The sequence below is a fragment of the Vitis riparia genome, chromosome 6 (assembly GCF_004353265.1).
Source record: "Vitis riparia cultivar Riparia Gloire de Montpellier isolate 1030 chromosome 6, EGFV_Vit.rip_1.0, whole genome shotgun sequence".
Lineage (NCBI taxonomy): Eukaryota > Viridiplantae > Streptophyta > Magnoliopsida > Vitales > Vitaceae > Vitis > Vitis riparia.
This window is the reverse complement of record NC_048436.1, coordinates 22,179,420-22,194,731: the sequence shown is the minus strand read 5'-3', so window position 1 is coordinate 22,194,731 and position 15,312 is coordinate 22,179,420. Positions and strand designations below refer to the sequence as shown.

Below are 15,312 nucleotides of genomic sequence, written 5' to 3'. Positions count from 1 at the left end.
TTAACATTTTTCACTCCTACTATGTTTTTTTTAATTTAAATTTTAATAATAGAATAATTATTTAATTATATTTTTTAATAAATATGTCTTGATGATAAGCATCATGCAAGTGTGAGATGGGTAGGTGAGACACAACAAATTCAATTATTATTAGTATTATTATTTTTCATGACATAATCACTTTCGTCAAGTATCAATTTCTTGGAAATGGTAAAGAAAAACCCTAGTAAAAGTCACGGCACTTGAATTTGTCTTTGTCTTTGTCTTTCTCATTTACATGAATAAAGTGAAATTGACTGGTTCACCTTCCCTCACTTCCATTCCAAGTGTGCCCTCCAAGGAAGTTGGTCAAGTTGTTCCTTCTCTTGCAAGTTTTCTGGAGTTAATCCTAATCCACTCCAATCACACAGTGAGAAAACCCCAAGATGATGTACTTGCATACATAAGTCCTTCGGGTGAATTCATGGTGGTCCAAATTTTGATTTGAAAAATATCTTTCCATGGAATATTCAATATTAGGGGTTTGGTCTTGAGTCAATGAAGCTTCCATGCATTCTTCAGGGTGGCCCCTCGGTTGACTTGGGCGATATTGATGATGGGTTAACAACGACAAAGGATCCCTAAATGTGTAGGGCCTCCCTACAATTTTAAGGGCAAAAAAAAATGAAGCATTCAAGCTTGTGGTGGGACTATTATATTCAAATCTTACCTGGCCAAGAAAATATTCTTTAATTCAAGTGTTTTTGAATATTTTTGGTGTAGGGGTGAGTGTATGGAAAGCTACGTAAAACCTGTGTTTGATTAAATATAAGGAGGATCACGTACTCTGTTTTATTGGTCGGACCAATGTTTTTCAACTACTAATGTCGAGAGTCGATGGTCGTGAAGGTTCAAGTCTAGCTGGCAAAGTGTGGTTAAAGATGCCAATAGCATGCTTCAAATAAATAGGTTAAGTTGGTTTTTGATGCCTAATTAGTTGACCTAATTTCACTACATCTTTGTTTTTTTCTCTTTAAAATATATATATTTTTTAATTTGCTTAGTTTGGATTTAATTTTAATTATCTCATCTAAAAATCAATTAGTATTATATGATGACAATTGTTTTTTCTTTTTTTTTGAGTTAAAAATTTGATGATCTTTAACTCTTATACTACTTCTAAAATACGATTTTTCATAACTTCTTTCATTTGAAAATAAATATGTATTATATGAGAAAAATTAAACTTTTTGTATTATTTAATATCATATCAACTTGTTTCAAGATACAACTTTCTAATAACTTAGGTGATGTTTGGCAACCTTTTTTTAAAATAGTTCTGAAAATAGTTTTTGAAAACTGTTTTATAATGTTTTATAAAATAAAAATTTGTTTTAAAAAATAAAATATTTTTAACTTATTTTTAATATTTTAAAATATTGTTTAAAAATTAAGTTTATATCTAATGTTTTATTTTTAATCATTTTTTATTTTACATGTATATATAATTATTCTTTAAAATAACCATAAAAGAAGTGAAAATAATATAAAATAATTAAAAGTTGTTATTTAAAAATGGTGTTTTCTGTTTTTAAAAATAAAAAACAAAAAATAGTTTTTTAGTTATCAAATACATTTCTTATTTTTTTACTTTAAAAAAATAGAAAATTTTTATTGAAAACAATTATCGGATCCTTAAAAATCTTTATATATATAATATAAACAATAGTAACGTGGTGCACATGATTTTGACTGTGTGAAAGGTGTGTCATCTGCAAGCCCTTTACACCCCAAAAAAAACCATAATAAATTTGCCAAGTATGGAGTGCCTTTATTGCAGTATCAACGTCTTGGGTAAAGTAATGTGTATGACTAGTGACCACTTCAAATCTAGGGTTTTCTCTTTTCTTTTCTTTTTTTTTCTTTTTATGTGTGTTTCAGTATCAAAAGTTATGATGTGATTGAGAAATTTGGAAAAATTGAATTTTGATTCGTTAATATAAAAATATATAAAAAAAAAGGGTCAAAATTTTAAAATTAATATTATCTTTATTTATTTAAAAATAATTTAAAATGTATATATTTTTTAACGAGTCATTTAATTATTTCCTAAAATGCTCATTTGACTTGTTATATTTTTTTTTCTTTTTATTTTTTTATGTGTGTTTTAGTATCAAAAGTCATGATGTGAATGAGAAATTTGGGAAAATTGGATTTTGATTCTCTAATATAAAAATATATGAAAAAAAAACCTCAAAAATTTTAAATTAATATTATCTTTATTTATTTAAAAATAATTTAAAATGTATGCACTTTTTAATGAGTCATTTAATTATTCCCTAAAATATCCATTTTATTTGTCATATCATTTACAACTCCTTTAAATGTTTTTATTCCTTTTAGATTTATTATTATTATTATTTATTATTTGAGATTTTTTTTTTTCTCACTACTTTTAATGTCTACACTCTTCAAACTACCTCATTTTTGTTATGGGATGTTTGCGATGAAAAAAATTATATCTGAACTTTTCTTAAAAGGTGTTTGTTTACGGAGGGGAAAAGTTCTCTAATAATAATAATAATAACAACAAATCTAAAAGGAATGGAAATATTTACCTGAAAGAATTTAGTTGTCAATTGATGTTGAAGATATGATACGTAAAAATAGCATTTTAGGGAATAATTAGATGAATTATTAAAAAATGTATATATTTTAAATTATTTTTAAATAAATGAAGATAATACTGATTTAAAAAATTTTGAATTCTTTCTTCCATATATATTTTTATTAGTGACTCTCACTTTTTATAGCCCTATAAATTTTCAAAGGGAGGCTACGACTCTCAAAAAGGTCATTGTCTTTTTATGACAAGTGACCACTTCAAATCTAAGGGTTTTTTTTTTTTTTTTTTTTTTTCTTTTTTTTTTTCATGTGTGTTTTAGTATCAAAAGTCATGATGTGACTTAGAAATTTGGAAAAATTGAATTTTGATTCATTGATATAAAAATATATGAAAAAAACCTCAAAAAATTTTAAACTAATATTATCTCTATTTATTTAAAAATAATTTATATCATCTAATTATTCCTTAAATGTTTTCATTCCTTTTAGATTTATTATTATTATTATTATTTTATTATTTAAGATTTTTTTTTAATGTCCACACTCTTCAAACTACCTCATTTTTGTTATGGAATGTTTGTCATGAAAAAAAAAAAAAAATGAACTTCTCTTAAAAGGTGTTTGTTTATGGAGAGAAAAAAAAAATCTCAAATAATAATAATAATAAATTTAAAAGGAATGAAAATATTTATGTAAAAGAGTTTAGTTGTCAATTGATATTAATGACATGACAAGTAAAAAAAGCATTTTAGGGAATAATTAGATGAATTATTAAAAATCGTATGTATTTCAAATTATTTTTTAAATAGATGAAGATAATACTGATTTAAAAATTTTAGAATTTTTGTTTTCATATATTTTTATATTAGTCACTCAAAACCCACTTTTTCCCTATAAATTTCCTTCTTAGCTTAACTTGTAATAAAATATTTACAGTAAAAACTAACACCTGCATGGAAAATATATTTCATATTTTTACTCCCTAAGTTTATTCGAAGGTTATTATCGTTACGTTATTCTTGATTAGGTCGTTGGTTTAATCTTATTTGATAATTTAAGTCATTTTTAACATATTAAGCTCGAGGCAATTATATTTTACTTTGTAGTTTTCATCCATTATTTATTACATATTGAATTAGGTTCGATGTGTAATTATATGACTTAAAAATGGAACGATAATCTTCATTTATGGTATGGTAGCGATTGATACAAAAATCGGACATATATATGTGGTATATGCAATGTAAACAGACTAGCTGAAACAGTCAACGGATTTATGTCCGATCGTCACTCAAAAAAAAAAAAAAAAAAAAAAAAAAAACCAAATTGTTAGGCCAAGTTACATTTAGCACTTTATTCCAAAATTTATTATCTTTAATTATAATAATTTTAGGATTAAAAAGAGTAATATCTTGAAAAAATTTAAGTCAACCCTCTTGAATTCAACTTCACAACATGAAAGAAAATTATGCAAAGGACCAAATCTAAGAAAAGTTGCAAAGGTTAGGTATGCATGCACCATTCATTGGACTAGACCTTCAAAATATTTGTTCTTCACTTTTGACATTTTCTTTATTGGATTCACTAATAAAAAATATATATATTTTTTTTGTTCCATTCCGACATAATATTAGAATTCTATTAATAGGAATTAAAATAAATTTTTTATTGATAAATTTGATTTAGTTATGTTAATTAATATTACTAAATTACTTTTAAGTGATAAATAAAGTTAAATATTTTGATTTTTTCAATTCAGTCGAAGTAAAAAACTTTTATGAAATTATTTCCTACTTAGAATAAATTGTCTGCATAAAATTTCTATAAATTCAACTTCTCATTAAATGGTAGGTAATAAATTGAGAAAAAAAAGTAGCCAGATGGCAACAGAGAATTGGTCAAAAGATAGGCTGTAAAAAAATAAAACAAAATAGACTTTACACTTTTGGGAATGAGTCAAAGGGTTTGGCAGCCCCGTAGTCTCCACGGCACCCCTTTTTCTCCTATCTGTGGAATATTTTATTTATTATATTATTTTAAAATTAAAATTTTAAAAGAAAATCAAAAGAAATCAGACAAGATACTGTCACGTACAACTGTCATTTCAGATCCCCATGCAATGGGTAGTACTCACCGTACAACCTGTTATTTCTAATTAACACGTGGCAATAAATTATTGGCACACTTTTCGCTTTCGGTGTAGATGACGCACACCCGCACCTAACCCCTCCGACAGACAGCCACAGCCCAGCCTCCGCCGCTCTTTAAAACGATGTCGTTTTTTAGCAGACCAGCGAGAGTAACAGCAAAAACGTAGGTAGGGGAGACGGTGAGCGAATCGGATAACGACAGCTGTAAATTTCGCAGTGAAAACGCGGTTACAGGGTACGCCACCGACGGTATCCAGAGCAGTGGATTGACACGTGGCGGAAAGATAGTGGTGGATGGAGGGAAAAAGTCAGTGGTATCTTCATAAAGGTCAGCGTCGATTATTTTAACGTGTGTGAGTGTGGGTTGGATTCTTATGCCATCCACTCTGCAATAAAAGCGGGGGCTGCCCCTTATGTTTTGGGTGGAGGGTTTTGCAGTACCAAACCCTAATTAGTTGGATCTGAAAGAAAAGAAAAAAATGTCAAATTTTGTATTTTTTTTTGGAAAAATTAGCTAATATGGGAATATCTTATAATCCATATTTATAAACATTGGTGTCTCTTGACTTGGAGTGTTGAAAGTACTTATAAAAGTGTTTTTATGGGAAAAAAACAAAAAAGAGATACTTAGCACGTGTTTGATAATTATTTTTTAAAATTATTTTAAAAAATAGTTTTTATTTTTATTTTTATAGAATAAAGGTTTGTTTTAAAATTTAAAATGATTTTAATTTATTTTTAATATTTTTAAATATATTTTAAAAATAATTTTTATATCTAATATTTTATTTTTAATCGTTCTACAAATTTATATTATTATTTCTTAAAACAAATCTTAAAAATATAAGTGAAAATAATAAAAAACAACTAAAAATATAAAACAATTTTTCGTTGTCAAATATATTTTCTGTATTTTTTGTTTTAAATAATAGAAAATTATTCTAAAAAACAATTGTCAAATAAACCCTTAGTAAAATTTTAAGAATACTTTTAAAAAGTTGAAAAATTATTTATACTATTTTTTTATGAGGCACTTAATAAATGATTGTTTTATAAAAATATGCTTGAAAATTATTTTTAAAAATAGCTTTTATTTTTCAAAAAATAATTTTCCATTTTAAAAGACATATTTAATAATTATTTATTGAAAATAAAATTTGAAAACTTGTTCCAACCATATATTATCTATTAGAATAAATTTGAGAATTCTTTTAAATTAATTAAAAAATATTTGAAAACATGGAGAATATTAAAAAAAAAGTATTTTTTCATATTTGAGTTTTCAAATCGAATCAATAATTGAGAACCGTTTTTAAATATTGTTCTAAAAAATTGTTTTTTAATTGCTATTTTTGAAAACATTATCAGTCAAATCCAAATATTTTTTTTGGGATAAAAGTGATCATAATTACTTTAGCTATAAATAATGCTCATAAAAGTGCCCTTAACTTTAGCCTTTTTATAGATAACAACTCTATGAAAAACACTTTTAGGGATATAGGTTAGTATTTTAATATAAGTCAAAAAGGTCTTTTTCAAAATGGGTATTTCAAAAAATTGCAAACCCTAATCCAATTTTGATGATACAACCCATCAAACCTAAGTTTTCAACCACCCAAATGCCAATTAAGCATACATATCACAAAGACATTGAACCATGCACCACCCAAAGCCCCCAAGGAAAGTAAACTATAATACAATTGCTCTATCTTTCTCGAAAGCAATGAATGACAAATGGGATTTGAGGGTGATGGTAGGGTCCCAAGGAAAAAGGGGCTCAATCATCCACACCACCCATCAACATCACCGCCCATTTTGCTACATACATTTGAGGGGCTTGAGCCACCATACATAAATGGAATTGCCAGCTACCATGGACCCCAATCCATTTATGAGAATAAATTTTAATTTTGTACAAAGGGCTTTCAGCTTTGTGATGTGGAGAATAGTGGGTTGTGGGTGGTGAGGAGTGCTAGGCACATTGACCTTTGAATCCTTAGTGAAGTCTTGGTTTGAACCTAGTGAGAAAACTAGTGTTTTGATGTGAAAAAAATGGGCCTCTTTTCATGTTTTTGTTGAATCCCATTTTTAAGTCAAATTTGCCCTAAAAATATAAATAAATAATATATTAGGGTTTTTAATTTTACTTCGATAAATTTATTATTATAAGTCTTTGTATCAAAAGTTGTTTTATATTTATAAGAATTCTTAGAACAAAATATAAAAGGTCATTTTCAATCGATTCTCAATCTCGAAAAAACAAACTACTCAAAATTAATCTAATGAATAATTTGTTTTGCGATTAAATATTATAAGCAACCAACATGATATACCATAAGATTCATATTCTAATAGTAATCAAATTTAGACTATTAAATAATACAAAAATAAACAATCTAGATGTAACAAGTTTTTGTAAATTTTTTTGTAGTATTTGTTCGAGTCATTGACAAGGAAGCAGAAAATATAATTTTTTCTTTTTTTGAGAAAAACATTCATTATCTTTTCAGTGGAAGGTTTCCAAACTTATGGAACAAGTTTTAGGGGCAAAGACCAATTGAGGTTGAATTTTTTGTAAATTAGTGAAGTCTTGGTTTGAACCTAGTGAGAAAACTTGTATTTTGATGTGAAAAAAATGTTTGTTGAATTCCATTTTTAAGTCAAATTTGCCCTAAAAATATAAATAAAAAATATACTAGGGTTTTTAATTAATTTTTGGAATGTTCAAATTCTTTTTATACTTCGATAAATTTATTATTATAAGTCTTCGAAAGTTGTTCTATTTTTATAAAAACTCTTAGAACGAAATATAAGAAGTCATTTTCAAGTGATATATCATATATTTCATATTCTAATATCTTGTTTTCTATTGAAGTGATATCTATTGAATTCTCGATATAAGTCTTTGCTGTATGTAATCAAATTTAGACTATTAAATAATAATATAAAAACTGAAATTGTGTTATAAAAAATAATTTTAAGATATAGAAAAAATAAGATGTAATAGTTGTTTGAGTCATTGACAAGGAAGCAAAAAATATAATTATTTTTTTTTGGGAGAAAAACATTCATTATCTTTTCAGTGGAAGGTTTCCAAACTTGTGGAACAAGTTTTAGGGGCAAAGACCAATTGAGGTTGATTTTTTTTTTTTTCCATTTTCCTTTTCTTGGATTGGGATGCAAAATTTGTTGTCAAAAATAGGACAAAAAGTGCAAGCTGGAAAGAGAGAAAACAACTCTTAAAAGTGTGGAAGGAAAGTCAGCCCTTGTTTTCTTATTGGAAACCCTAGACTGCTTTGTATTTTACCTGTTCTTTGTTTGGGCTTTCATCATTCAATTCAACGAACACCATTACCCTTTTTCCACATTTCCGAGTCACCCTCATCATTCTATTCCTGGTGGGCATTCATTATTCATTCAATTCCTCATAGACTAACACCACATTTTCTTACTAAACAAACTAGTGCAACTCTTCTCCAATGCCATGAACCAAGAGAATGTTTCATTTATAGTAGTCGGTGGAGATAATTTATGACCTAGACCCAAATTGTGTTTTTTTTAGTATCCTATTAATTGCTATTGTCGGAACCTATCCTGTTTGGACACATGCATAATAAGAATGTACTTGAAATTTGATCATAACATGAAAAATGTGGTCAAAGAATTAAGAAATACAAAAAAATATGATTAATATACGGAAAAATGTGAAATATGACTAAAAAATATATCAAAGTACGGGAAATATGACAAGTACATAACGATTGTGAAATGAGATTAAAATTTTGTTTAAGGTATGAAACTTTGTTATAATATTTAATTTTTATCATGGAATGAGGTCAAATTTTAATTTTCTTATTTTTAAAAATAAATTATAAATAAAACATTGAAGGATAGTTCAGTTGATCCAGTTTTGCGTTTGCTCCTTAATAGTCACTAGTTCGAGTCCCATCAGGACCATTGGAGGTTTATCCGATCGTTAACTTCAGGATCCCGTAGGATTAGTCAAGGCTAACGTAAACTGGTCCGAACATCCATAATTATAAAAATAAATAAATAAATTATAATTAATGAGATAGGAAAGAACCTCTATAATATATAATCTTGCGTACCAATATTCCACATTGGAATAAAAGTCAACCACACCACACCCCATTTCATGGGGTGAATCACTTTCCAATATCAAAGCCCCCATCATCCATGGGTTCCTGCTTCGCAGAAATCTTCCTTCAACCCATCCACCAAGTTGTTGACTCAATCTTCCTTGTTATAGGGTTATAGTTGTACTTATACCCACCACTGCTTTTGACCCCTTTTTTGTTAACTCATAATTCACTACTTGTTGAAGGTCAAGGGATACTATTCTCAAATCCCATACTCTCCGTGTATTGTACTTGTGTGTACAACTCAAACACCCTTCCTCACATGTGAGCCACGTGACACATGAGGAGGAACTAGAATTAGGGGCTCCCTAAAACATGTTTACCCAATGATTGAACCGACAACCGACTATGTTTTAAACTTTTGATTATATAATTGAATGTGGGTTTAAGAAAAACCCTAGCATATCATCATGCATATTCAAAAAAACCCCCAACAAATGGGTGGAGTAAGGCCTGATTCATGCACAAAGATAGGGTCAACACTCACACAATAAACCTACTTAGCAAGCTGGCATCTTCATGAAACCAGTAACCAGATCCCCAATTGGATATCGATGAATCATTTTTAAACTGCATTATTGAATGGAAGTAAAGAAGGTAATCAGAAGCTTAAGTTGGTTGGTTTATGCATGGTCGAGATCGATGCAGACGATGAGCTTCTGCATGTCTAATAAAAAAATTCATGATGTCCTACTCCAGGTCTTTAAAAAAAAAAAAAAAAACCCTTCAGACTTGTGTATGGTGGAGGCAGAGTCATGAGGTGTAGCTGCTTTCACACAGTTATCTAAATGGGGATTAAATAAAGAGAACTGGTAGGGATGACCACATGGAGGACATTGCTGTGTTGAAGATAGGTTCCATAATTCTCCAGCATCAAAGCGGGAAAATAGCTGGATGTACTGCCTGTACTGACCTTCTCCATCAGTATCATATCCTATGTGCTTTACTTCAATAATAACAGAGAACATGACACTAGCAAGCTAAATGCATTGAATCCATGTCTGCTTCTACAGGCCAAGTGGGAGGTCTGTGATTTTGGAGAGGCCCATCTCAGGCTCTAGCTCAAGCCCCACTCCATCTCTAGTCGTTCTTAGGGAGGTACTTTAGTCTAGCTCCCGTCTATAGTCTTTGGGATTCCCTCCCCTTAGTCTCTATTTCTTTCCTTTGTTTCTGGTCTCTAAAGTATGGTTTCTCCTTATTCAAGGTTGAAGTCTCTCAGGACAGACCTAAACAATGGAAACCCAAGCCCAATGCTGCTTAAATGTGAAGCCCATGGACATGTTCCTGATTTATTTCAAGGGAAAAAACCAAACATAGGGAAAAGAAGAATGCATAATAATCAGCATATCCAACAACTCAATTCTAGTTCACAAACAAATTTTTTTTGGCAATGGGTGTTTTCATGATCTAGCAGTATAACCTAATAAACGTTTGATTGCTGAGAAATTATAATCAACATACAGTAGACAGTTAGAATTATGCGTGTCTCTAATTGCAATCCATTATACTATCCAAAGTTTCTCATCTGTTTTTATTTTTATTTTTTCTCTGTAACCAAACAGCATGTGAATGAAAAACAAGTTTCAAGGAGAGTACGGGCAAAAGCTGCAAAACACTTCCACACCACCACTAGGCATTGAAATGGATATATGCTACTCTTCATTTATGATTTCTTAAGAAATAAGTATGACAAAAGACGCCAATATAAACAAAACACAGAACCACCAAAAGCTGGAGGGAGCTAAAAACTAAACCCATACTAACTTGGAGCCTATTCAGCAAGCTAGTTAGCAATGGTTCCTGTCTTGGATTAACACCACACAAAAGATGAATACAAAAACTATGGTCGGTGATATACACATAGTTTAAGCTCAGAATGAGGATTTGTAAAATTACATTGAATCGTCAGACTCATCAGACTCGCTTCTGTCAGGCTCCCCAGCATTGGCTCCAGCCTCAGGAACATCAGGTTTTGGTATGGGTGCAGGTGCAGATTTCTTCCTTGCATTACGAGCATGCTCGTCACCATCTTCCTCTTGTTCAGCTACTTCAACATGTGAACTACTTGGTCAAGGAAAAATGTAAATATACAAAATATGCAGCAGCACTCAATTCCACACTCCCCCCTCCATTCCATATTTTACCAATCAGAGGGTGTCACATCAAGGCGATAACAAATGGTTCAAGCATTCATAAGAGAGGGATAACTTTCTAATCCATTTCTAATTTTCAGTGAGATGATGCACCATTGGCCTATGCCTTGAGGTGAGATCCCCTAGCTTGGTAATCCTACAATGTCGAAGATCAGGAAAAACATGAAAATGAATCAAATAGTATAGCAAATTTGTGATGATATTTATTCTTCACCCTATGTTTAATTCTTTGGATGCCAACAAAATCTCACTGCCATATTTCAAATAGCATCCCAATCAGCCATATGAATCTGAAACCCTTTACAAAGTTAAACTTTTTTCTTTTTTTGTTAAGTAACAATAATGAAGTTAAAAGAACAAGGATATCCACATTCTCAGCTGTGCCACCAGCCATGATGTTTAATAAATCTCTCTCAACACGCCGCACAAGCTCAGGCTGCAACATGTAACAAAACCACAACCAATATTAAGACCCAGACTATAGAGAAGGAACAAACAGACACACAATCCCAAACCACCACAACAAAAATGAAGAAAAAAGTGTCAAGAGAAAGGCTGTGTGCCTACATCCTATCTTATGTCAACCGACCATATACTTTACATTATTTAGCACTGATGACTAGAATTTCTCTTATGTTTAACAATATTTATGATTAAAATATTTAAATTTTACAAATGATTTTTTTTTTATATTATGTTATTTAATATATGAAAATAATTTTTAAATATTATGATACATGGGATATGCATTTCTCATATCTTAATATGAGATTAACATATTCTATGTAGAAGGGATAAAAAAAAAAGGTAGATAATATATCCCACCACTTATCTTATCCCATGTTTGGTTAAACATAGGATATGATAATTTATCCTATTCTATCACCAACTAAACATAGGATATGATATAATATCCCCTCTCTTATCATATCCCATGCTATAGCTGACCAACCAAACATGACCTAAGATAAGTAGTGGAATATATTATCCACCCTTTTTTTTATCCCTTCTACATGGGATATGTTAATCTCATGCTAAGATATGAGATATGCATATCTCATATATTATAATATTTACAAATTATTTTCATATATTAAATAACATAATATAAAAAAAATTATTTGTAAAATGAAATATTTTAATCATGAATATTGTTAAACATAAGAGAAATTTCATTTTTTAAAATAGAAAATATTGGAATGTGATATAATTTTTATTTTAAACATTGGAAATAATATATATATCATATTATTTTTTATTTATTTCACAAATTAAATATAAACATAATATAAAATATGCTACTTTAGAATATTATGTCCTTAGGATATACATATCCTATCCTATCCTACCAACCAAACATAGCCTTAAATGTGTCTCCTCGTAGTCATATGGCATCAAGGAGAAAGTTTCACATCAATATGCAAGTTAATCTTTCTTTCTTTTGTGTGTCAAAAGTAGAAAGTTTCACATCAATTAACAAAGTGAAAAAACAAGACACTAGTAATACATTTAGGTCTGGCTCCCGACGAAATCTTCGCTTTCGGGCATCCCTCATTGGAGGAGTGAGGCCATGTCGATACTCCACCACATCTGGAGCAGTATCACCTTCTTCTCGCACCATAATCATCTGTTATAACAACTTGCATTAGTAATGAAGCAATCACTTAACTGTAAAAAAAAAAAAAGCCAAATAATGTCAAACAGCACCCTACTTGACCAATGTCAGCAGTTTTGATTAGCACACTATCGTCATAAGTTTTGTATGACTCCAGGACACAAGGAAGATCCAGAAGAGATGCAGGAAAATGGTCGTTGCCAATGAGAAACGTGCCACTCCTCCCATCCTCTGCAACATAAGAAATTTCACAGTTTTTAAGTACACCAAACTTTTAGGCTAGACAACAAAAAATTGGTAAACTTCCGACAATTATAAAAATAAAAAGATTACTTTTCTTCACCATTTGCTCTTCATGGTGGATTTTAAATTCACCAACTTAAGATGCTACTTCTCTAATATATTTTCCTCAAAATCTCTTTTTCTTTCCTTATTGATAATGATAATGATCCTTTTTTTTTTGTTGTTACATGAAATTGAGCCAAAAACCTACCCCCTTTGCCAACTGAACCCTTCAGCATTGAGCCAAGCCTCAAGTAATTTGCTTGAATAACTCATTATTAGGTATCAATTTCTGGTACTCAATTCTTTCAATTCAAATCTAAACATTCAGTAACATGGTGCTTTTATTGTTTCTAATAATTGTGTTGGGAATTTAAATTATTCAGTGACCTAAATTTTTTTTGTGAATTCTTGCTTCTTTCTTTTTTTCCAACTTTCACAAGCTCCCATGAAGTCTTGCCAGACTTAGAAAATATTTCCTATTGGGTGCCTTCCTCAGCAATCACTTTTCACACTTCTAGTTGCCATACCAACTAGTGTTTGCTTGAGACTTCTTCTCCAAAAAGGCAATTGAGGGACCTAAAGTCCACAACCCTGACTGTTAGGGACATGATTCAAATCCAATCTATCCCAACCCCTTTCTTGAGTCCTTTCTGTTTCGATTTATACAACCTACAACTTATTCCAAGGGAAACCAAATTTCCCAGGTTGCATTTAGATTTGGGGATTTGGCAAGATGGATTCGACATTGATCCCCAAAGGTCAAATGTCTTAACTTGCAACTAAAAGTTGGAGAAAGGGACACCCTCATTAAAACATTTTGCGAATCGATTTGAAACAACACCCTTCCCTGACCATTTCAAATCCACCAAGTAACCCAGCACAGATTTCAATGAAGTTTAAGAAGAAAAAATTGCAGTTACTAAACATCATTCTCAACATTCGGTTGACACCCACAGCCCCACAAAACAAACACAAACACAAACCAAAAGAAACCTAAACGAATGATTCAACACTTCTTTTTCATCACTAAATTACCGAACTGTTCACCAGTCCTAAGTGTAAAACATGTTTCCAATTTGGACCACGGCACCCGTAAAGAAAATTAGAAGAGCTTAGGCTTAAAAGCTTGCGCATACCAACAGATTATTTGCTTCAAGGTTCACGAGATAGAAAAGAGAAATTTACAAACTTGGACCATGAATTTTCTTGGTTTGCATTCTCAACGTACTTTTCTTGCCTTTAATCGCCAAAGAATGGAACTTTCGCTCTCAAAAATAAGAAAATTACTTCAAAGATGCTAAGATTCAATGATAAACACAATTATTGCTCAATTAAATGAAAAAAAAGAAAAAAAAAAAGACTCTTTAATTAGCATTTTGAAAGCAACTTTTCTCTCGGAATTATCCTGAAACAACGCAAATTTCACTTTTAGAAAGCACGAAAAGTACTTCAAAAACGAAAAAATAGATCCCATTCTCACCAGAGAAAGACAAATCCAGCGATTTATCCTCGGAAGAAGAAGAGTTTTCGTTCAACAGACGCTCGATTCGCTCGGCAATAGAAGGCGTAACTCTGAGTATGAACTGTTCCTCCATGCCTAACGAATGATTTCTCAAAATCACGATCCGGCTCTTCTGATATGTACCGTCTGGCTGCCGATAAATGCTGGAAATCGAAAGAAAATTTATTCAAAAAAAAAAAAAAACGAATACTGCCCTAAAATGCAGCTTCTCTTGAAAGATATGATGTCGGCCCAACGGACCTCCCTCGGCCCAACTTGCCATTGTCGACTCGAGTCTAAGAGCCTGTTTGGGAAGTGAAGCAGATTTGGTAATGCATGACTTGAATAAGACCCTGTAATATATTTTTTTATATCATAATTATAAAGTATCTATTATTTTATATACTAATTTTGTGATATTTCTAAATACTTTGAATCTGAATTTAATGATATCGTTTTATTTAAATTTTATAATATGATATAAATTTAATAATTTAATGACTTCAACTTAAAAGTGTTTAGTAAACTAACTTAATAACTTAATTTAATTTATTAAGTTAATTAAAAATATTTGATAAAATAATTTAATAGTATGATTTAAAGTTAAAAATAATTTTAAGTAATTAATGAAAATAATTAACTAATTTTTAAATCTATGTTTTATTTTATCTTTTTTCTATCATTTGTTGTAATTATTTTTACAATTTTTTTTACTACTTCATGACTTTTATTATTATTTAACCTTTTTTATCCTAATTATGATTTTTGAGAACAAATATGTCAATATGATGATTTTAAATAAAATTGTAATTATTTAATTATTTTTTAATAATCACAATAATTT

The 15,312-nt window shown here is 29.9% G+C and overlaps 1 protein-coding gene across 1 annotated transcript; it reads right to left on the bottom strand.

The window, feature by feature from the left end:
• Positions 1-10,544: 10,544 nt before the first annotated feature.
• LOC117915700 (transcription initiation factor TFIID subunit 7) lies at positions 10,545-14,664 on the bottom strand. The gene is made up of 5 exons (XM_034831332.1): positions 14,448-14,664; positions 12,780-12,913; positions 12,575-12,694; positions 11,434-11,503; positions 10,545-10,970 (listed from the first exon to the last, which is right to left on the bottom strand). The coding sequence occupies exons 1-5, from the start codon at positions 14,560-14,562 to the stop codon at positions 10,807-10,809; spliced, it is 603 nt and encodes a 200-aa protein (XP_034687223.1). The 5' UTR covers positions 14,563-14,664; the 3' UTR covers positions 10,545-10,806.
• Positions 14,665-15,312: the final 648 nt, after the last annotated feature.